The sequence below is a fragment of the Stegastes partitus genome, unplaced genomic scaffold (assembly GCF_000690725.1).
Source record: "Stegastes partitus isolate 25-593 unplaced genomic scaffold, Stegastes_partitus-1.0.2 Scaffold119, whole genome shotgun sequence".
NCBI lineage: Eukaryota > Metazoa > Chordata > Actinopteri > Pomacentridae > Stegastes > Stegastes partitus.
The window spans coordinates 734,034-758,369 of record NW_007577850.1 but is presented as its reverse complement, the minus strand read 5'-3'; the positions used below and the strand labels follow the sequence as shown (position 1 = coordinate 758,369).

Sequence of the window (24,336 nt, the reverse complement as noted above, 5' to 3'; positions counted from 1 at the left end):
TAAAATAATCATTTATTTAACAGGCAAGCTGTTGACACGTATTACATTTACAGTCTGAATTAATCTTATTTTCAAAAACCTCAATTTCATGTCGTCCTGTTAACGTTTAAGCAGGTAAGTTGGTGATCAGGTGTTTTTATTGGTGATGTTAGATAACAGGGATCGACAGATTTAGAGACTTTTTTTAAACTCCAGTCGACTCCACTCCTACCTTCGCCTTTCCGGAGGGATGTCGGTGGCGCTTCTCCACCTGGATCCAGGCGTCTGGGTCGGGTTTCGGGGCGTCTTTGGAGTCGTCTGCGGCCGGAAGTCCCGAGTCCCGGCTGGAGGAGGCGGGTTCGGCCGAGTCCTGAGGCGTCGCCGACTCCAGAGGAGTCTCCTTCACAGGTGATGAGGCTGAAAAACCCGACAAGTCGCTCAGAGTTAGATCTCAACGTGATTAGAGAAAGATTAGCTCCTTGAATATAAAAACCAACATTTTTATGACGTCCGGCTGTTGTAGAGCTAAAATGACAAGTTAACTGCCCGATTAATCAAAAATAATTTCATATTTATACAAAAAATAAGTCCTGCTAAGTATTAAAATGACAAATAATGCTTATTGTTAACATCTTTGTGTCAGTTTGGTTTGTTAAGAAGTCACATTTTGTGTTTTTTTGTCTTTTTATTTCAGTTTTAATGCCCTTTCTTTTGGTTATTATTATCATTTGTTTCCAATTTTTCACCACTGGAGCTGATTTTATCATTAGTCCAATGACTTTAAATTCACTAGAACCACTTTGTTACATACGTTTTGATATAATATACAGACTATTATATATTTAATCATATATTCCATTACTGTTGTTATTTTCTTTAACTAATTGGTCTTTTGGCTGGAAAAGACCAATTATTGACCAAAGCTGATATTAATGACGCACTTCAAACTATTCTTAACTATGTTTATTCTGTTTTGGGTTTTTTTTTTTTTTTTTTTTAATGATTAAACATTCAAAAAAGCATTTATTTGCCATCACAGCAGACAAACTATTTTTATTCCTGCTAACAAGCTTTTTTCATGCCTTCACTGTGATTTTAAACGATCTCCACATCTTTGAAAAACAGCTAAAATTTGTCATTAACACCTCTAACATACGTTTTTTGGTCTTTCCTTACGAGTTTAAGGTCATTTACAGGTCGAGGAAACATGTCGGTTAAATAAAACTTACTAATTTTGGGCTTAAATGTATGAGAGTAAAGTCCTAAATGGTGAAACTTTTTTGTAATTTCCAGGTAATTAACCCAGATTCCAAACAGCTGGCCAACATTTACAGCCACTTTACTGCGTGTATATGAACCTCACACTCCTGGATCGATCACATAATTATTAAATATTAACCGGCATGCGCTAATTTCTTATCAGATAACGCAGGTGACGCTTTATGTTTCGTCAACAAGTCTCTCGACGAGATCAAACCTGACCGTCTGTTAGTCTGTTTCTTAACACATTCTGACTTTCTTCCTTTTTTGTAACACTGAAGACATAAATCTTTAAAAAATTAGCTCAAAGGTTCAGTAATGTGAGGACAGGAGAATTGGGAGGAAACAGCATTTGATGGGGACAGTCTCCAGCTGCGATTAATCCACATTTGCTGCTCAAGTGAGTATTTGGGGCAGCAGGATGGTGTCGAGCGAGTCAAAATAAACAGTTTGTTTGTGTTGACGGCAATGAAAGGAGACGTCACCCACAGCAGGAAGTGTCGCTCAGAGTTTAGTTTTTGCACAACGATGGGGCGCGACAGCACGACGAGGCCTTGGATACATACATCGCATACTAATCGTGTTCACCCCCTTTGGAAGTTTTCCCCTTTTCATCACTTTTCAACATTGAAGCATGGTCGATTGAATTTAGCTTTTTTTTTTTTTTGACCAGAACTAAAGAAAACGGGTTTCTTTCTTGTAAAAAGAAACTTGGGCAGGTTACATGAGGATTGTAAGTTCAGCCACAAGTTCTCAGTTGGATTGAGGTCTAACTCGGCCTCCACAACATTACCCTTGTTGTCTTTAAACCATTTCTGTGGAGATTTGGTTGTTTGCTTCACATCATTGTCTTGCTAGAAAATCAACCAAATCTCAGTTCTCCTGCAGTGTCGTCACATTAGGCTCCAAAATGTTCCTATGATTTGTGGCGTTTGTTTTACCCTCTAGCTTCACAAGTTTTATAGGGCCTCCTGCTGAGAAAACAGACCCACATCATGATGCTGCCACCACCATACCATCATGATGCTGCCACCACCATGCTTCACATCATGATGCTGCCACCACCGTGTTTCACATCATGATGCTGCCACCGCCGTGCTTCACATCATGATGCTGCCACCACCATGCTTCATGTCATGATGCTGCCACCACCGTGATGCTGCCGCCGTGCTCCCCATCATGATGCTGCCACCACCGTGTTTCACGGTTGGGGGTGTTGTGTTTGGGATGATGAGTTTGGTGGTGCAAAGCAATAAAAGGGGAAAACTTGCTTTCTACTTTTTACTCCAGAAGACTTTAAATACTGACCGGAGTTTGTGGAGCTGAGCGTCTGCCGAGGGACAAACTCAGGACAGTTGATGAGCTGCGAGAAGTCGGTGCGAGGGGAACCCACGACGGTCGGGACGGCGATGGGCCAACGCTCGGGCTCCGTTTTACAGCGAACCCTGTCGTCCACCAGCTCCACTTCCGTGCTGCTCTTCAGAGCCTGCAGGGCAGAATCCATTAACACAAGGACAAAACGCCACAGTCCAGACATCTTACATTTGTCACTGAAGGCAACACTCTCAGGGGATTCGATGCGACGTTACCTCCATGATGAGGTTGATATCGGTGGTGAGGGCCTGGACTCTGTGGAAGCTAGCGATGAGGGAGATGGGGAGGAAGCCCTGTGCGTCCATTTTTCTCCTCAGGAAGAAGTCTCGCTCCAGGTTGTGGAGGCTGAAGTAGTACTCACTGGATGAAGACACATGATACGCTTAATCAGCATCGAAATCTTTTAATTTCACCCAATTACAAACAATCTTTGAGCAGTGGAGCTATCTCTTCGCCCATCTCAAACCCAACTTGTGCAAAAAGGACCCAGATTGAAGAGGTCTCACGTCCTGCTGCTTCATTGTTGACCTTTTATTTATCTTTTTAACAAATTTTGCAGCCCCTGACCCACAAAATAACCACAGACTCACAACCCCCACAGTCCCCAGAGGCGGTATCATACAAGCGTTCAGCTGTGCACACACATGCACACTAACAGGGCTACAGTCCAACCACCAGAATCTTATTTAATGGTAATTTAATACATACTAGTAGCACAATACATCAGATAAAGTAATCTGCATGTACGTAGGAGCAGCAGACTTATGGGTTTTTAACAGTTATAGCTAAAATACATCATTTCTGATTGTGCAAAATGTTGTTAGATTAAAGGAAATTATCTCGAGACCATCTTTGATTCTGTATTTTACAAAAACTGGAAAAACTTACAACATTGTTGGAGGCGTTACCAACACTGGACGACTACTTGCACTTTTAATTTGTTGACATACTTGAATTTGTATCCCTAATAGCTCTTCGGTTGTGAGACAATCTGGTGCAAACTCTTTATTTTCTGCAAATTTTCTAATTAGACATGTAGATTAAGGCGATTTTGATGAAATATTGTGATTTTTAAATTAAGATTTAGTTATTTTCCTCTTGAAATGGCACATCTCAGATGAGTAGTTCGAGGAGCATCAGAAGGCTAAACTGTTTTTTTTTCTGTTTTTACAGTTTCTAGCTCTGATAAGTTCTGTAAGTTTGGATGATTTTGCATTTCTGTTTTAAGTGGTTAAATGACCTAACATCTGGCTCTGATGCTGTTTTTAGTTTCAGAGCAAATGCCGTCTCAACAGAGAAGCCGTACAAAAACTCAACAAACTGAAATGGTGAGAATTAGACTTCAAGCAGTGACTAATCAAATGATTTTCTTTTTTTTTCTTTTAAATCCTGAGGAATCATTGAGGACAAGCCTTTACATTTTAATGATTTTGATAAAACAGAATGAATAATTAAAATTTATTTTAAGTGTCAGAGTTTGTTTGAAATCGCCAGCCGGGTTTGCGACACAAGCAGCAGAACAGAAACGAAAATTTTAAGGGGTTGAGTCTTAACCGGATGTCAAGCAGCGGCATTTTGTGAACCACATAAAACCTACGGAAAAGTCTGTAATATAAAAATCTTTAAAAGAAAATAAAAGTTTAACTCAAAAAGCATTTGCTAAATAATTTAATTCATGTAGCACCTTTTAAAGCTAAAAATAAATCAAGCATATTAATCTAAAAATCACACAATTATCTTACATTTTATGCCAAACTGTCCTGATTTTCAACATCTTGATTTTATTTTAGATTTTTGGTGCTCCAGACACATTTTGCTCCATTACTGAGATGAAACAGAAGCTTTCTGTTTACGTTATAATTGATTTTTCCCTCTAAATGGAGGATGTTCTGACTGGACCACCACCACCAAACCCAGACTGGAAGAGCTCCCTGTCTGCGTCCGTCACACCACTTAAAGTCACGGCGGCGTGCTTTCAACCACACACACTGGTCGGCATGTCGAGCTCAGCCTGCAGGCAGCCAGGAGTCGCTTCTCGTCGGCTGACTGAGCAGCCTGAATAAAAGCGAGGAAGACGAGAGCGAAGGAGACAACGGTGGCCCTTCTTCCTCACCCATCACTCTCGTTTGGGTTTTTTGTTTTTTTATTTCCCTGCTCAGGCCTGCGTATAATTCATGGTCTGTCCCCTCCGAAGCACTCAGACTATATTTAGGAGCTCACCCCACCCTCACCCTCCACCGTTCTGATCTGTAATGAGGCCAAAGCTGGGAGGCGGCTCGGAGGAGGCGGCTCGGAGGAGGCGGCTCGGAGGAGGCGGCGCTGCCCCCTGCAGGAGGTTCACCGACCGGTTGCTGCTTATCAGTAAATCTTGAGTTAACCGTTAAACTTTGCACGAGCTGGAGGCGGAAATCTGACTGAAAGTTACCACATTTTTCTTGTCAGAAGTCGTTTTCAATCAGATTAATGTGAAAAAGATCAAAGTTTTGTTACCCGATGCACTAAAAAGTCAATCTAGTAACTATGAATTTCAGTTTTTAAAGCACTTGAAGGACTGAAGCTGCCTAAAATGCATTTATTATCAGATCTAATCGTGGCAGATTCATTATACCGGTTCAAAATGTATTAAAGCTTTGACATCTAACAAATATTTCAGGTATTAGGCCGAAAAAAATACATTTTAGTCCCACGCTGGGCCTTCAATGTCATATTTTTTTGCATACATTTTCCTATTTTATGTAGTAAGGTTACAAGAAATCTAATTTTAGGAGCACCTGAGTCCCACAATGGCCTAAAATGCAATAAAACTTATCAGGAAATCTTATATTTTCTCACACAAATTGTCTTTCTGCATCATTTTTCTTATTCATCACACAAAATCCAACATAAAGCAAATATTTATGTTTGAAGGCTACAAAAAATAACACTTTTAGGAGCGCTTATTGCATTAAAGTGGCCTTTAATGCAGTAAAATGTATGAGTAAATCTTATATTTTCTTGCATAAATTTTCATTTTGCATCATTGTACCTCAATAATCACGTACAAAATCTTAAATAAACCAAATATTTTACATTCTCCGGCAAAAATAACCGTATTTTAGGAGCACTTGATTCCCACAATGGCCTTAAATGCAGTAAAATTTATCAGGAAATCTTACATATTCTTGCATTACTTTTCCTTCTGCATCATTTTCCTCATTAGCCACAAACAAAATCTTAAATAAAACAAACATTTAAGGTATTGAGGCTCCAAAAAAATGTCCTTTAAAGAGAGACGGAGCCCCACAATGGTGTTTAATTCTTAAGTTTTCTAGCATACATTTATGTCCCCCTTCTCTACATTAAGGAAAATCTAATCATTCTTTTTATTTGCATTTTATTTACCTTTTCATTTTACAAATTAACTGGTGATTCCTTTGGATTTTTTTTGAACATGGTAACAGAAAAAAGCTGATGTTTGTTTGGAAGTGAACGAGAACTTTTTTTGAGAATGTCAGCAGGGAGAAGTCTTAAACATTGTTTTAAAAGTGACTTAAATGCTTCATTGATTATCAAATCGATGCAGTTATTATTTATAAGAAGGCAGCCAGAAACTAGGCAAGGAAAATATGAGAAAAATGGAAAAAAATAAAGCAATAAAAACGAAATAATCTACTATCAAACGTGCTGCTAATTGATGAAAATGAGGGTGCTACGTATCACAGATTTATTTTTTTTTGTTCAGTGCAGAAGTCTTTGGGTAAATTAACTTTATTAAGGTCTGATAGCAAAGTTATTGTTAATGTGAGTAATAATAAATTAAGGCTCTGGTCAAACTCCATCATCGTAATGATCAAAGGGAAATAAACTCATAAATGACAGAGTTCTGTATGAGACCTTCTAGTTACTTTGGTATAATTCCTCAGTTCTTTGTAGATTTGTCCCGTGAACGACTTACATTTGCCGTTTGATGTACTCCTTGAGGAGCTTCTCGTCCACCGTGTACATCTGGACCTTGCTGCCGTCGTCGTAGTAATAAACCATGTTGGTGCCGAACTCTGTGGGGACCTGAACCGAACCGTCGGACGACTGAGAGTCCCGGAAGCCCACAGAGTATTCGTACCGGCCTGCAGACGACAGAACAGAACAGAACAGAACAGAACAGTGAGGCGCTGAGGAACCGAGGCCGAAAGGAAAACGTGACTCAAAGCTGAGCTGCAGCAAAGATTGTTGATATTTTTAAAAAGCAAACTCAAGACTTTCCTTCTAAGCTGATTTCTGGTTGATGGTATTCATTTAATTATTAATGGGTTTGTTTTCTCTATTTATTTTAAGTTTATTTTACTTTCATTACTTTACTTTTTTTTTTGTTGTTGTTGCTATTTTTCTTTCAGGAATTTTAAATCTTATATCACTTTTAATTCTTTTCTTTTGTAAATATTCACTCACATTTTAGTCAGTTGAATAAAAGGAATTGAACTTAAACTATTTTCTTTTTTGTTACATTTTAGTCTTACCTTTAATTACATCACTTCAATTTTCTTTGCACTTATACATTTTTATTGACATTTAAGTCCATTTTATAGTTCAACCTTTCGTTATTTTACTTTTATTAATTTTTACCTACACTTTAGTCCATTTGATCCATCTTTTACTAATCATTCTATTATTTTATTTTGCTTTTATAATTTTTTACTTACATTTAAATCCATTTTATTTATCTGTTGTAGCCTAACTTTCTTTTTTTTTTTTTACTTCTGAGTTTTGACTGAGTTTAGTCCATTTAATCCATCTTTTATCAATCATTTTATATATTTTGTTCTGCTTTCATGAATTTATACCTTTATTTTTTTTGTGTCTACTTGATGTACTTTTTATTAGTCTTTATTTTTTTCCATTTATCAATTTCTAAACTACATTTTAGTCTATTTTATCTTTTATTTTCTTATTTTTTCACTTTTATGAATTTTACTTACATTTTAGTTTTTATCTTTCATGACTTTTTTGACTTAAATTTTAGTTCATTTTTTCAATCTTTAACACGTCACTTTTTTTTATTATTGTCTATTTTGCTTTTATTTTTCATCTTCAGGTCACGTTTATGTCTGTTGGATCAGCGTCCTCACCTCGTCCACGTCCTCTCCCGCGTCCGCGACCTTTTCCTCGACCTCGTATTCCTCCACGAACGCTGCCGCCGTCGCTCCGGACGCTGGAAGTGTCGTCGCCGTAATCCCGCGGTTCTCTTCTCCAACCTGCGAACGAGAAAAGTCGGATTGTTCGAGTGTTTCACGTAGCGGTTCGTCTCTGGTGAAGTCTGAAGACGATTTACATTTAAAGCTATACAGAACTTAAAATAAATTAGCAGCTGAACACAAACAAAATCCTTCTTAACGTTAAAATAGCGATTTTATTTATCTGTTGTGGCATTTTCATCTTCAATATTTTTCATTTTCCTAAATGTGGGAATGCCACAATACCTCAACTGAACACACAGAGGAAGGAACACGAGCAATCAGATGATCTTCAGTTTAGTCAGATTGTGTAAACAACCTTCAGCTCTGATAAAACGCACGACGGCAGCTTTCTTCAGCGCCGGTCGACTGTTCTCAGAGTTAGAAGTTCAGGAAATTATTCCCTAGAATCGGAGCTGAAGTCTTCTTGTTTTGTTTAGAACCACAATAAATTTGATTTTAAATAATTTACAGCGAGAAAAAGTCGTAGTTTACTATTTTAAGACGATTAAATCTTTGGCATTTTGGCTCATTTAAAAAAAAAACTAAAAAACTTTTATTTGTTTTATTTTATTTACAGAGTCTCACTGAGAATAAAAGTTTATTCTACAAGAGCATCCTGGCAGTAAATAGTTAAACCTTAATTTTAGGTCGATTGATTGATTAAATAACAAACTTATGGTTTTAACTCTAATCACACATAACTGCATCTGAAAAATGTGGCTTTTAATCATCTTTTGCAGAAGAAAAATGGTCTAAATTAAGTCAGCAAGTTGTGTAAAATGGAGTTTATTTAAAATCTGTGTGAACATATGATGACTTATTTTCCTTACTAAATGCTCCTCTAATCTAATTAGGAATTAAATTTGACACCAACCGTAGTTTTTAAATATCCATTTCTAAAATCTAAAAACTACGGTTGGTGTCAAATTTAATCAAAACTGGCAAATAAAGAATCATTTAAAAAAAAACAAAAAAAAAAACGCTATGAATATGAAATTTTCTGCATTTTACTTCTTCAAAAACTCATGAATTTGCTTGTTTAAAATTAAATTCAACCTTTATTTAATCGGTAAAGTCTAACTAAGATTAAAAATTAAGAGGAGGGCCCTTAAGAGTGTAATTAATCACTGATTAAAACAGTTTTTTAACTTACAGTTTTAACTCTACTCACAAGTGGGCGCATCAGATTTATTATTTCCTTTTGAAGAAAAACTATAAACTATAAGAATAAAGAAGTGATATGTTTTCTCAGGAAGTATTTATGTGTAATCTCTGTATCTACAAATAGTTAAATATATTTAAATATATCCATATTCTTGCTATCTATATCTGTGTGTGTCTATTTGTTCTTCAAATTTTAGTATTGCTGACTCAAAAGGACAGTCGGCATCTTCACTCTCAGGTCAAATCACTCTTTTCTAAACTGTTTTATTTCTTTCTTTCTGCTAATTAATTTGGATTATTTAAAATCTATCTGGTTGCTTATCGTCCTCGTCTCGAATTCTCTGCGTCTAGACGTCAGAATTAAAGTTAAATGTCATCAAAATTGACAAAAATAGTTAAAAAGAAATGAAATAATTTAAAAATAAAGCACAAGTTGAAGGAAAAATTAGTGTACAGAAAGGCTCCCATTAGTGACGTGTATAACTGGGTCTTATTTACAATCTGTGTGCCCATCCGATAGCTTATCTTCCTTCTCTCTAGTGGAGTTCAGTTCTCTACCTAAAGAACTAAAGTCAACAGGAACACAAAACCTACATGAACACAAAATGAAATGATGTGAAAACAAAACCCAGGGTGTTGGAAAACCTTTTTTTAAGAAACTCTTGTGAATTGAAAGGCTGTGAATCACGTCTGATGCAAGACGACTGAGCCAGAGGTCATGCTGCCTCTGTGCCGTGCATTAAAAAAAAAGGGAAAACAGCTGCCGCGAAAGCACGCGAGCAGCGCAGGGGAGAGTGGTGAGCAAACACGAGGCGATGTTAGCGCTAGGAGAGCAAACAGCAAAAGCAGACACTGAAGGCGTGAAGACGGGGAGCTTCTTTCCACTTACTCCTGCTGCTATCATGCGCTCTGCTACTATGGAGCGTTTGATTGGGCGACGTGGGGTCGGGCGAGTCGCTGCCGGTGTCCCCGCCGGGCGTCTTGTCGCCGTCGTCCCGGGACGCCTCCTCCAGCGGCAGAGAAACCCACTTACGTTTGTTACCTGGCGATGATTGCACACCGGAAACAGAGCTTGAAGAGTTTTGGCCCAAAACGCTCAAACATCATCAATCTCTGAGATAAAAGATCCTCACGTTGACATAAATCTCTTTTTTTTTTTAAGTGACCAAAAGTAAAAAAATGTGCATTCTGGGGCAGCTGGACCCAACACAGAACACCTCATGTTGGACTGTTATGGATTAAATGGTGTTGAATGTGAAAGATGAATCACAGGCAAAAATGTAGAATATGTCAATTTAAAAAATAGAAATGACACTAAAATGCTTTCTAATAATACTGAAATTCATATCTAACGTATTATTTGTCAACCAACCTTACTTTTATGGCTTAAAGAATGAGAAATAGCGAGCTGGCTGATGTGTTTCCATGCTGAATTTTCTAAGATGTGCAATAAGATGTAGTATAAAGCCCTCAAATGTCATATTTATTATTATATTTAGGACAAATTATCATGTGGAGTTCACAAATCCCAGTAAAATTACAAACTTCTCCATGGAGGCTGCCAGTTTTTAGTTTTTATTGCTAAGAGATTTCTCTACAGTTAGCATAAGGTCAGACTAGCTTAGAATGAATACTGGAATCAAGTGGAAACAGCTAGCTTAGCTTTGTCTTAAGGCAATAACATCGTACTACCACCACATCTAAAGCTCCCTGACCAATTAAAGACATTAAACCCCCCCCCTTTGTTTTTTTGATAAGACATGCAAAACTAAACTGTAAAGGAATTATTTTTGGTTTGTCAGTGGGTTTGTTTTAGGACTGTTGTGTTCAGCTCGACAGGTCGGTCGATAAACTGTCATCAAACCAAATTCTCACTCTTATAAAACTCTCGAGTAGTTGTAAAGCAGGTACAATTTCATTTCACAACAATGTTCTTGGTTTTACGACAAGCACATTTGTTTTTTGGAGGAAATAAAGTAGTTCAAACGTGATAACGGTCGGCTTTAGCGGTGCTGCTCGGTGGATTTTGTTGTCATCTGATTGAGGCTGTGTTTCCATATTTCCATTCTTTTAGCCAAGCTAGGCCAACTATAGCTTCCCGTATATTTAATGGCTTTAATCCTTTGATCAAACTCTCAAAATGTCAAACGATTCCCTTTAATTAATTGATTTTAAGGGTATTTGGTTTAATCTGAAACTGGTTTAGGATGAATGTCTTGACTTTAAAGTGAACATGAAGGTAAAGTTAAAAGCTTGAAGTCACATTTGACATTTGATGGAGCCTGGAAACGTCTATCTGATAAAGAAAACTGCGTAATGTGACCGAAAGCTCCAGAACATCCACTAAAAGGACCTCATACTAGGACTGATTTGTCCACTTATGACATACACCATTTGTACCACTGTTATATCTTACATGACTTACAGTGTAATTACAGCTTTACCAATATAATGCATCTAATTAACAAAACTTGACACATAAATCCCATAATTGTTTATCGTTATGTAATTTTGTGCAGCTCCAGAGTCAAATTTTACATTATTAAACCAACAATTCTGAAGGATTTTGCATTTCTGGCCAAGTTTTCTGAGTAATCTTAAAGTCAAAACACATTTTAACATTTTTTTTGACATCTTTCATCTCATTTTGGAACAAAACTCTTCACTTCATCTCCGGTTGAGACACTCATGAGATGATGAAGTGCCTCCACACAAAGAGCACAGATCGGTGCCTGAGCACTCGTGAGATGGTCCCAGCAGAGCATGCACCAATCTCCACCAACCACTGATCAATACGGTTATTGACATGCAGCAATCAACAACACAACTCGCTGCAGTCGAGTGATCAAAAACAAACATGCACGTCAGGATTTAGGTGGATTGGTCGACTGGTGGCGGCGTTTTATAAGAGAACTAAGGAGATGGAGGATCTGACGAGACAGCGATGGAACGATTTGAAATCAATCAGTGGTGATTCACGATTGTCATGCGTCATCCAAATAAAGAATCTCCTCACCCTCACCTCCTCTCTTCTTCAGGCCGGCGCTCTTGGAGTCCTGAGCCGCCTTGGAGTCCCCGTCTTTGGGCAGGTCTCCCAGCGGGTCCAGCTGGGCCTCCTGGTTCTCTTTGCTCTCGCCTCCATCGTGGCTGCTCTCGGACTTCCTGTCCGGTCGCTCTCTTCTCTTGTCCTTCTCGCGGCGGGAAGACGGAGGCTTCTTACCGTTGTTGTTGAGGACGTTTTGTTGCTGCTGGAAGAGAAAATGAAGCGACACGCGGTCAGACTCACACGTTTGGAAGACTTTTTATTCTTCATTCTGTTGGATCTGCTTGTTCTCTGCACTCAAACACTCACAGACGCAAACAAATACAAGTTTTAGACACAATTCAAACACTTAAAAGTCTAGATTTGCACCAACTAAAGTCCTTTTTAACTATTAATACTTAAAATCTGTAAAATCAATGAAAAGCTTCATTGCAAAACTGCTTTAGGACACTTTCAAACTCCACTTTTTATGTATTTCCAAGTTTTTCAAAGCTTTTTTGTTGTTGTTTTTGCTTTTTTGAAATCTTAAACTAAAAAGAAAATAAATCAGACACTTGGTTTAGTCTTTTTTTTTGGAGCTGGTTTCAGCTTCTCAAATGTTCCAATCTGCTCCATTATTACGGCATTATTATATTATTATTATTATTATTGTCATGACATTAAACTGAATATTTCTGTGTTCTGGACAGTTATCATTTTAGACAGACATTATATTTAAGGCTGTATATAATATGTTATAATAAAATCTAATGAGAAGAATTATTATTACTAGTAGTGATGACAGGATTAATTCAGAGATATCTATAAGGAACACCTTTATTTTAATCTATTAAATCTTATATTTCTTACAGAAATCGGCAAAATTCTGTTTAGTTTTTTAGTTTCCACTTTTTTTGGGCCAGTTTACTCTAATAATCTCAAACTTTTTTGACCAAAAAATGTTCTCTAGTCGATTTTAAATCAATTTAAACATTTAGAAATACCTCCGACTAGAACGCTAAAGTTATATTTCCACTGCTGTTAATGTGGTTTTATACAAATGTGGAAAGTAAATGTCAGTTTGCATTTTTTAGAAGGAGCCAAGTTGAGTTTTAAGCCTTTATTTAGTCAAATATAACATTTAAAAATTGTGAAATGTTTATGTAAATGATTAAAACAGATTATATCTCATGTTCTATACAGACAATACAAAAAGAAATATATATTTTTTTATTGGTATATACGACTACTGAACTCAATAAATGCTTTTTTTATCGTAATAAAGTTTTACAGCTTTAACACCATCTTATTTTTTCCTGGATTTCCTTCACGTCACACTTTGCTTCTGGAGTTTTCTGTCATGACTGAACCCGTTTGGACGTTTCTAATCCACATCACTGCTTCAGCTCTCTGCAGAGTGAACTCCTGCATGTTTTTAGTGCTCCATCTAGTGAGCACAAACCAGAAAAGCTTCCCAGAGCAGAAAACAAGCACAGGTTGTGAGTTCAATTCACAAAAACGCAGTAAACTCACGCGTCCCACCGCTTCCCGTACCTCTTTGGCCAGCTCTCCGGGCGTGGGCCAGTTTGTGATGTCGCTGAAGTCACTCGACTGTAAAGAGAAAAAGGGACACAAACAAGGACAAAATGAGCGTTTCAGCGTTCAGGAGTCGACCCCTGGCGATCGGGGAAGGCTTCGGTCATTTTAACGGCGCAGGAAAAGGAGGTCAGTGCTCCGTCTGTGAGGAAACTGCAAACAGCGACGATAAACAGGCCACGGGAGTCACTTTCCAGCAGCGGGAATGTTGTAAATGTGGACAAACTGATATGAGATCAAGGTTAGCTAGACGACAGGCTTAAAGAGCAAATAGAAGTGCAATACCGGCGTTTCAAATATACATACTGTGTGCACTCTACGTCACACGTCTGGTAAATTTCACCTAAATCACGAATATAAATGTTGGTGCACTTTAATTTTGCACGTAAATCTCATCTCCATAGCTGTACATGGCAGCTTATTAAAAGGTATAATTAGCAGCTTTTTGTGAATATTAATGACATTTAACTGAAAATCTTTGTGTTTCGGACATTTATCGTTCTAATAATGATCAGATTAATCCTTAATAAAAAATAATTACTAGTGGCAGCCCTAATTCTGAGATATTTATATGTTTAAACAAAAATGTGTCAAAAAAAAAAAATCAAATTGATCCAATTATGTTCAGTTTTAATTGTATTTTCTGACATTATTTTTCTTATAATCTCAAACTATGTTCTCAAGTAAACTACGCTTAATTTTAAGGACAAACAGAATGCAGATATTTACTCAAAAAATTAGAAATTACATTTTTTGGTGAACATTAATGACGTTAAACTTGAATATCTTTGTGTATCTGACTGTTATTATTTAAATAAATGACCAATGTCTAATAAAAATTAATAATAATTTGGAGCAATTTTAATTCTGAAATATCCTGAAGTTAAAAAAAAAAAGTCTGTTTTTGGATAAATCCTCAAATCTTTAAACAAATCATCAACGTTATATTTAATTTTTACTGTCGTTTCCTTTATTTTTATTTAAGAATCTCAAACTCAGTTCTCAAGTAAATACTGCTTAATTTTAAGAATATACGCTGTAGTTTTTTTGATTTTAAAAAAAAAGGACAAATTTTGGCTTTTTAGTCGATTTTTAAGTAAATTAAAGCTACAAAAACGCCTCCAAACAATCCTAAATTTTGCACCAAAGATCTGGTTTACTTTAAACAAATCTACAGATGTACACAGTAGGTTCTCAAATGTTCTATTTTGCTGCTGTTTCGCTGGATATTTATCACATTAAACTTAATATATTTGTGTTTCAGACAGTTATATCGATAATAAACACCTAATAAATACAATTATAAGTGGCTGCCTAAATTCTGACAGATCTACAAGCACTTTTTTGTTGTTTTTTTTGGTTCTTTTCTTACATTTTTCTCCAATAATCTCAAACTCAGCTCTTAAATAAATACTGCTTTATTATAAGGACACACAAAATGTTGGTTTTTGGTCAAAGAAATGATAAATTTTAGTAATTTAAACAAACAAAAACACCTCCAACCACCATAGTCTCTGGCTGAACATAGTCGTAGTTTCTTCACATTCTTCTCAAATGTTGTATTTTTCAGATTTTTTGTGGATAGTAAAATGAATATCTTTGCATGTTGGATGATTATTATTCTAATAGTCAGCAGGTTAATCCATAATTAAAACAATTATTAGTGGCAGCCTTAATTGTGAGACATCTACAATAACTAAAACAAAAAACTACACATTTAATTAAAGTTTAGTCTCATGTTAGATCATACAATAAAACATATATCGGTTTAATTTTCAGGATGTTATTTGGCAATCCTTGGATTATTCCCATATTAATTGTGTGATAATGAATCGATCGACTCGTCCTAACAGCACAAGAATACGTCAGAATTTATTGTGACTCGTCACCTCAGACACATGACTTTGTGAAAATGTCAGCAGGTTGCATTCTGGGTCATCGGGCTCCATAAAAACACGCCGTATGTGGCAATATTAATACCAGCCAACTTAGCGTGTGCCTCTGACTACATACATGACATTAAAAGACCTAAAAATAACCTAAAACGGTGTAAAAACCCCTCAGCGGATGGACAGAGCCGAGGCTTCACAATCATCACCGGCGTTTGAAAACAACATTCTGACCTTTTTAAGATTTTTTTCGTAGCATCCCCCCCCCCAGGCAGTAACTTCACGCTACTGCGGAGGGAAAAACTGGTTGGAAAAGCAAACAAAACCACAGAACAGCAGCTCGAACCACCTCGCATTTGGCCGGCAGCAGATGTCAAGTTCTCATCCTGCATGTCAGAACCTGGCAAGAAGCTGCAGCGGTGAAAGACGAACATGTGAACGCACCGGAGAGCCAAACATGCGATGCCAGAAACGTGCCTTTTTTATTTCTTTTTTTTTTTTTGCAAACTCGATTAAAAAAATTGTACATCAGCAGAGACGTGAAACAGACCAAAGTGGCAACATGTGCTGATTAATTAGAGGGATTTTCCAGTGCAGGGGAATTTCTGGTGCCCTTGCTAAAGTTTCTTTTGGCCAGAATCAACGATAAAAAAAATATATTTTAACTGGTTTTGTTCGTTGGAGTTTCATATAAAAACACATGAGACATTTTTGTTCTGTAAATGGTCAGAAACAGCAAGAAAATTATTAGATTTTTAGCCAATGGTGCGCTCTGTTGAGCCCATTCTGAGCTGATTTAGTGTTTCTTTGGGATTAATTATCGAGATCTATAAATCTAAGATGCTAATGTAGATTTAAACTTTAACCCTCTGAACCTCAAATAGCCCCGGCAGGTTTAAAAGGCACATCCTTTTAATGAAGAAGTGACTGAAACTACACCATTTATCACCATAAAACAGTACGAATCATTGGATTTTCAACTTATAGACAGTCCTCGAACACCTCATTCCATCTGGGAATTAATTTAATCTAAATTTAATTTAACTCTGCAAGCCTCGTTTAAAAAAATTTGCCAAAAATAAACCATTTGCACGAAACAGACTCTGTGAAAACTAAAAAATTACGTGGCACTTGGTGCAAACCTGAAGCCATTAATGACTCAAAAGCGACCAACACACACTTGTTAAAAATTCTGAGACTTTTCAGCTCAACTGCAGGCAGTGTTTACACAGCTCAGAGAGAAGAAATTAAAAAGATATATATTTATCATATGATAAGTTGCTATTTCTCCCAGTACTGGTAACACATGTAGGAAGAATATTGTACGTGTTCATTTCAGGTTAATTATCAGAGTCATAAAATCGAAAAAAAGAGAAAGAATGACTGGATTTTCAGCTTTCAGAGCGTCCTTGAACACCTTTACTCATCAGGGAATTATCTAAAATTCTAACTCTACTGTGATATTTCATCTAAATCCCTTAACGCTGCACAAGTCATTTAAAATGTGTCCAAAAATAAACTGTTTGCAGTAACTACATTCTGTAAAAAACACAAAAAACAAAGTGCAACTGGGTGCAAACTAGAGCCACTAGTGACAAATCAATTTATTCTGCATCTCGTTTAAAAATTTGCTAAAAACAAACCGTTGGCACTAAACAGGTTTTGTAAAAAAACAAATATTTCTGCGCTTCTGTGGGAAAACATAAAGCCATTAATGACTCAGCTGGGACCAACAGCCAAGTGAGGAAAATTCAGAGTTTTCGGTTGAACTGCAGGCAGTGTTTACACAGAGCAGGTAAAAAAACCAAGTACAGAAACTAATTGAACATGCAGTAATTTAAGTAAAATAAATGCTCAAAGAAATTTGACTTTAATTCTTTCTTTTTTGTGTAATTTATAAGTCTATCATACTGCACAAAAGACGTGTTTGAGTTCTCTCTACTGTTTCCACGGACACAGAAATATAAAAACTACATATATTTTTTAAATTATGGTTAATAGTCAACTGACAGAAAAAAAAAATCATCATCATAATCAAGCAAAAACTTGCAGCGGTTTTTGCTTTATTGTGACTTAATATCTGGTGAATATAACGCAGCTAACACTTGCCTTGTCATTTATCAAGTGAAAATACAAATAGTTTTACACCTGAAGCTCTAAATGTGCTTCATTTTAGTGGTTAAATTTAAATTAGTTTGTTCTGTTTTCATGCTGCTATTTTTTACGTTTGAAAACTATCTATTTAAAAATTATTATAATTAATCGTGAAGCAACAGTAAATTATTTTGCTTTCGCTGTCAAACCCGAGTGGACCTGAGTGCGGTGGAAAAATGCTGAATAAAAAGGTGAAACTGCTCGAGGTTCAGAGGGTTAAAAAAACAAAAACACACGACAGAGAAGTGAAGGAGCGTTACCTTGCTGGATTTTCTCGTTCTGGGTTTGCTCGCTCGGACGACTTTCAGGGCATTTTGCTGATCTGCAGACACAAAATCAATAAGTGAGATTGACAGCTTCATATCTGCAGGCGGTTATACAGTAAATCCAAAGAGCTTCAGTGGTTTTTTTCTCTTTTTTAAAAAAAAAAAACAACAACAGTCAGGCAGGTCGCTCAACCCTACAGCTGAAAAGTCGTGTGTTTGGGAAGCATTTGGGAATTTTCTGTCAGCACACAACAATGAATAAATTTACAGGCCCCCCTCCGCCCCCAGAGGAGAACTCGTCGAGGGTGTTTTGTGTACGGCTGGGAGTGGCAGCCATGACGGGGCCTATCGCTCGCCAGAGGATGGTCGGATTGATAAGGGCTTCTCGAGGCTCTCCACACGAAGCCTGCAGACGTCCACCCACAGCGCTGGGTCGTACAGTAGAGCTGTAAAACGATGCCGGAGTTTCAAATATAGCTCCCGGCCGCCGCTCTGACACACATTCATAACTCAAACCGAGCGTCTGAAATCAACAAAGCGGCTGTTTTAATTCGGAAACTGACAATCAGCAGATGAGGATTGACTCGTTTGAAATGATTAGAAAGTTAATCAATCCGACGCCGATTAATCAAAGGACGCTCCACCTGTTCACTACTACATTCCCATTGAATTGGGGCACATTGAAAAAGATCATTTGCAGATATCTTCATTTTTTACTCCACAAAACTCTTCCCCTCCCTTCCTGATTTACATCTTTCAAACTCCACAACCCCGCTTTGTAATGCAGGCATTCAGCCAAAAATGTTAAGCTCGGAGGCAAAACTACGACACCAACAGGCCTGTCGTGGGTTTCCACAGCTGTCTACACGAGTCAACTCAACTCCATGTGTGAAATTAGTTAAAGCAGCCGTAATTTAGCGGTTTATCGAGTAAAACTATAAAGAGTTTGCTTCTTTCTAGTGCTTCAACGCTTCAGATTGTTCGTTCCTTTAATTTTCGTGTCAAGAGTTGAGAGAAGGTTCATGTTTTGGTTTGTTTTGTTGTATTATTTGCACAACTATAGATATTTTTTTAAAACTACAATTGCTCGTCAACTCACTGCCAATTCTTTGTTCATAATTCTTTTCACAAAGATTTAATCGGGTCCTCTCCTGTCACATCTGTTTTGTTCTGGTTTGCTGCTGCTAGAAAAACAAATCTTCAAAACTATAATTAATAGCGCATCAACAGAAAACTCTTCTAACAAACTATTTCTGTTTTCATCAGGCGCTTATCAAATCTGAGATGTCGCATCATTATGAAGTGACTATATTTGGGGTTTTTTTTAGATGTTGGTTGGATGAAATGAGTCACAGCGACACTGGACAAGATCAACTATTGAATCATGAACAGTTTTGCTTAAAAAAAAATCACAAGTTTTCTGTTACTGACTAACTGGTTTCAGTTCCAACTACAAACTAATCAGTTGTCAGTTCTTATATTGCTCACCAATTATCTTAATCAATCGGTTGGAGCAGTTTGTTTTAAAACAAATAAAGCTAATTTCTTTGATTCCATCTCCTTAAATGTGAATATTTACTTGTTTATTTCTTCCTCTCTTACAGCAAATTACATCTTTGGACTGTGAACAAAACAAGACATTTGTTATCCTGGACTTTTCCCCCTTTTATCAGACCTTTAAAATGTAAAAAACTAATCACTTAATCAAGAAAATAATCAACAGATTAATCAACAATGTAAGTAATCAGTTACAGCCTCAAATATTTTAGGTTTAAGTTAAATTTAATTAATTCATTGGAGAAAAACTATATCTAAAAATGCTTTGAGTATTTTTTTCCACAAAAAAAAGTCTTACTTCTCTGATTCAAACTTCCTAAATTTGCATATTTTCCAGTTGTGTAACTCCTCATTTTCCCCCATATTGTTGATTAACATCTGAATTATTTTTCTCAATAATCTGTGAGGTGTTGGACATATAAAACTTCACAAAATGGTCAAATGTGCCAAGAAACGTCTAGTTTCATCTACAACCCCAAAGACAGCAAGTTTATCGTCACAGAGGAGGAAAGAAATAAGAAAATAATCACATTTAGGAGGCTGCAGTTGGATCATTTTGACTTGTTTTCTTTGGAAAACACTCAAAGCAATTAATCAATTAGCAAAACAGTTGGTGTTCATTTTAATAACTGACAATAAACTTAATATCTTTGGGTTGTGGACGAACATTTTCACCATTTTCTGACCTTTTATACAGACAACAGCTAATTGACTGATTAGGAAAGCAATTAAAAGATGACAATAATCATAAGCTGCAGCTCTATTTGTTATTTTTCTTCATTATAAATTTTTAAAAGTGGGATTTTTAAACTTCTGAAGCAGTTTTTCTGCCAAATCCCATAACTGAGAGCTGGATTCACCCCAAAGCAGATATCACGATTGGTTTACAGCCCTAACTCACTTTATCTTCCCCACCTGTTCTACCACCTTGTCCACATACTTGTGCTTTCACTAGTGACAGTGGGGAGCTGGCTGGTGGGAGGAACTGCAGGCAGAAAGGCCATTGGACATGCAAAACGTGCCTTCACAGCAGCTAGCCTGGCTGCCTTAGCCTCATCTTGCTATGAGTCAACCCTGAAGCGCACAAGCTCCACGTTTGATATTTGGCTCCATCTGAGCTTCTCCCGCTGCTCCGTGGAGCCCCTTACGCCCGCTCTGGCTCTCTGTCGGCGGCGTTTGCTGGCAGCTGGGAGCCGCGGCACGGTTAGCATGGAGCAGCTAAAAGAAGTAGCAGTTGTCAGCAATCAACACGTGGTGCTCCGGAGCAATCCGAGCACGCAGAGGGGGATGGGGGGGCAGACATGGCACCTCCAGCACGGCTCCACTGTCCTGACATTCACGTCCATGCACCTGATTTTGACTCGAAATTAACCCAGAATGAGCTGCGATCGGCGGATTTATTAAAGAGGCTGTCAAAAAAACACAGGGGGCTGCAGCTCCAGTGCGCATGCGGGGGGAGCGTGTTTGGTTTAATGTGTGTAAATGCGAGGAAATATTAATAATAATAATGCTCATAATAAAAAAAACGAAAGGGTTGCTCACCTTTCTCCTGGGAGATGTTGTTCACCGGGACTCTGCCCGTCGTCCTCTTCGTCCACGGGTTCACTTTCGGCGGAGGAGCTTCCACAACTTTCCTCTTCACCGCCTCGACAGCCGAGTCAGCGCTTTGGTCGTTCTCTTTATCGTTTTCTTTGCATTTCTTGTGCGTGTCCGCGGGGCTCCTGGCCGCCTCGGAGCCCTGGCTGTCCGCCGGTTGCTTCTCGGAGCCCCTCTGGCCCGGTTCTTCCTTCTCTCGCCCCTCGGACTTGTTTTGGTCGCCCGAGCTGCTGGCCGCTGTCAAACCCGAGTCGACCTGACTGCACTCAACCTCTGCGGACATCCTGCTAGTTTCCTAACAGCCGCGCGGTGTTAAATCCAGGGTGATTTTTTGGTCCTTGCTCTCTTATCCCAGAGAAAAGTCGTGAAAAGCTCGGGGGGTGACCACATCCACAACTCGGGGTAAACAACTTTTTTTTTTTTTTTTTTTTTTTTTTGGGCTGGACCTCGCCAGCTAAGCCAGCTAGCCGAGTAGCTCCTGCAGGCTAACTGTTAGCTAGCTAGCGACCATGCAGAAGTCCGCGAGCCCCGAGCGGCTTTAAATTTAGCTTTTTTTCCACTTGAAGCGACTTTCTCATGCCAACAAACAGCTACCTCGGAGTCCGGAGTTTGTCACCATGCGAACGGCGCCGGTCGAGTCGGTTCTCCTGCGACTTTCGGTAACTTTTTTCTCAACAAGCTGCTACAGCGACCTCCTCTCGGTGCGGCTCCGGTTTCAGCTCCACGCTACCAGCCCGGAGCTCGTGCAGCCTGCTGCTGGGTGGCTGTAAACAGTGACGCTGCTGCCCCCAGCGGCCGCACGGCGCCACTACAGCGCGCACACAAGACACGACCATATACACGACTGGAGGTTATTTTTACTTGAGGGAATAAATATAAAACATGCAATTAAATTTTGAAGAAGTGAATCTATTAGCTGCTGCATGTCTGAAGGACGCTAAACTGAACATCTTTGGGTTGTGGACACATAAATTACTTGAGAAACACAGATTTTTCATTCATTTCTAGGAAATCAGGAAAATAATCAACAACAATAAAAAGTAATTGTTAGCGGGAGCCTTAGTTGCTGCTTTTTTCTATTATAAGTTACTATGACTGATAATTTTTTAAATCAACATTGAGAAGAAGAAGGGCATATCAGAAGTATGCTTTAAAACAGGGGTGTCCAATCCTGGTCCTCGAGGGCCACAATCCTGCATGTTTTAGATGTTTCCGTCTTCCAACACACCTGATTCAAATGATCAGCTCATCATCAAGCTCTGCAGAAGCCTGATAACGATCCTGATCATTTGAACTCCTGCTGTAAAACAACATACACATAACACTCTTTTTCAAATATATAAGAATGTAAATATTAGGATAAGTTAATCCATTAAAACATAGAGCAGTGCAGCTGTACAGACATCAGTAAAAATAATAGTAAAGTAAAATAAACAAAATAAGTACTGTTGATTGTTTTACAGATGCTTCTTTTAAGAATTTCTTTGGGATGAACAAAGTTCTGTTTTATCTATACTTCAGGTTATTTCACTTTAGGAAACAAACATGTAAAAAACATTTAATCTACATGTCAAGTTGACAACTAGCCTATTAGTTGCTTCAGGTCTAAAGGACACTAGTCTTTGGGTTGTGGACAGATAAACTTCTTGAGAAACAGATTTTTCACTATTTTCTAAACAAAAAACTAATTAAGTAGTCAGGAAAATAATCATTTTATCCATCATATGCCATTCTAAATGTTATTTAACTAATTTATATTTTTAAATCAACATATTAAGGACAGGTATATCCGACAAGTTTTCATTTAATAGAAAATATGAGATATGTAGAAAAAGATTATTATTATTACAAAAAGAAACACAGAAGAAAAACTATTCATTCAAATATCAATATAATATTTAGAAATGTGTGTAGACTTCTTTTATTTCAGGTGACCTCGTGGAAATCAGTGGTTTCGGAAAATTTCTAAAAGTTCAAAAAAATTAAACTTTGACATCACTAAAAGATGCAAGAAACAGTCTTGATCACCTCTTTGACAATCATGTTTGTTGTCTATCTGACTGACTACAGGTTGATAAAGTACAATTTAGCTCTGAATTAAAAATAATCACAGTGATGTGAAAAATAGTAAAAACATGAGCGCTGTTCTGCCAGTTAACACTGATTGCTTCCAAACTACGATGTATCGTCTAAAACAATCTACAGAAGCTTGGAAATGATCCACCTCATTATTAATGTAATATTAAAACAACACAACAGTTCATAACCTGTGAAGCCGAGTTGGTTTCTGAACTTCTCTGAGCAGCTTCATGAGAAGAATCTGCACCTCATTCATCATAGTTCTGGGATCTAAAAACACAAGATTCATTCATTTATTTATTCTTTCTGCAGATGGAGGAGGTTTTCCTTTAAATATCTGAATATCGTCTCTACATCATGAGGAAGCAGGAGGGCAACATGATCCCAAAAAGGAGAGAATGACAACATGAAGAGTTAATTTATAAATGGATGTTCTCATATGTGGTTTTATCAATAAAGCTGAATGACAACTTGTTTTGTTTGCTGGATTTCTGCCGCGTTAGCTGTTGTGTTCCTACGTTCATGTCGTCTTCTTCAACCTGTAATTACGAGTTGAAAGAAAACTGGTCCCGTAGCTTCTTAGCTTTCCTTTAGGGAATTAGGAATCAGGAGGATCAGGAACAACGGCTCCGACCGCAGTAAGGAATCACTGGTGGCAATAAACGGTCGGGCAACGAGGCTTCAACGCTGCAACTGCTCAGATGTAAATAAAAGCCTGTATTTACACTGATGTCATTTATTCAACTGATTTAAATTAAGTTACAGAAAAGTGAAACTAGCTGCTGTTTGCCTTCGCGAAACAGTAAAGTTTCTGTTTTACATCCTTCTCTTCTTCTGCTCCTGAATCATGATGCTGCCACCAGCGTGCTTTCCAGTGGGGACGGTGTGTTTGTGACGATGTGGAGCGTTTGGTGTCTGGTAAACATAACATGACATGATATGGCTAATCTGCAGGCCTGCTTTATTGCAATGATCCAACTCCTACTCCGTTTTCAGCGTGTAGAATGCAGCCACGAGGTTGTTGTTGTCTGCCGGGGCATTTTTAAAAAACACAATAACATGCTTTTTGTGGAAGGAGACGAGGATCCCTCATGAAATGGAGATGGTGGGCTTATATGAATATAATATGAAATGTAATATGAAATGAAATGAAATGAATGATAAAGTATTTTTCATTCATTTCATTTCAT

At 37.7% G+C, this 24,336-nt stretch overlaps 1 protein-coding gene across 11 annotated transcripts in view; it reads right to left on the bottom strand.

Moving 5' to 3' along the window:
- The window catches only part of larp1b (La ribonucleoprotein 1B), a 48,633-nt gene extending 26,797 nt beyond the window's left edge, over window positions 1-21,836 (bottom strand). For 4 of the 11 annotated variants that reach the window (XM_008278261.1, XM_008278262.1, XM_008278263.1 and 1 more), the window contains exons 1-10: window positions 21,014-21,836; window positions 17,909-17,970; window positions 13,543-13,620; window positions 12,004-12,235; window positions 9,877-10,029; window positions 7,716-7,841; window positions 6,548-6,716; window positions 2,829-2,973; window positions 2,548-2,725; window positions 212-396 (exon numbers count right to left, since the gene is read on the bottom strand). In XM_008278261.1, coding sequence (XP_008276483.1) covers window positions 212-396; window positions 2,548-2,725; window positions 2,829-2,973; window positions 6,548-6,716; window positions 7,716-7,841; window positions 9,877-10,029; window positions 12,004-12,235; window positions 13,543-13,620; window positions 17,909-17,970; window positions 21,014-21,350 — 1,665 coding nt within the window. In that variant the 5' untranslated portion in view covers window positions 21,351-21,836. The remainder of the gene's footprint in view (window positions 1-211; window positions 397-2,547; window positions 2,726-2,828; window positions 2,974-6,547; window positions 6,717-7,715; window positions 7,842-9,876; window positions 10,030-12,003; window positions 12,236-13,542; window positions 13,621-17,908; window positions 17,971-21,013) is intronic. The other 7 variants (XM_008278266.1, XM_008278269.1, XM_008278264.1 and 4 more) reach the window with 6 other exon arrangements.
- Between the last annotated feature and the right edge of the window lie 2,500 nt (window positions 21,837-24,336).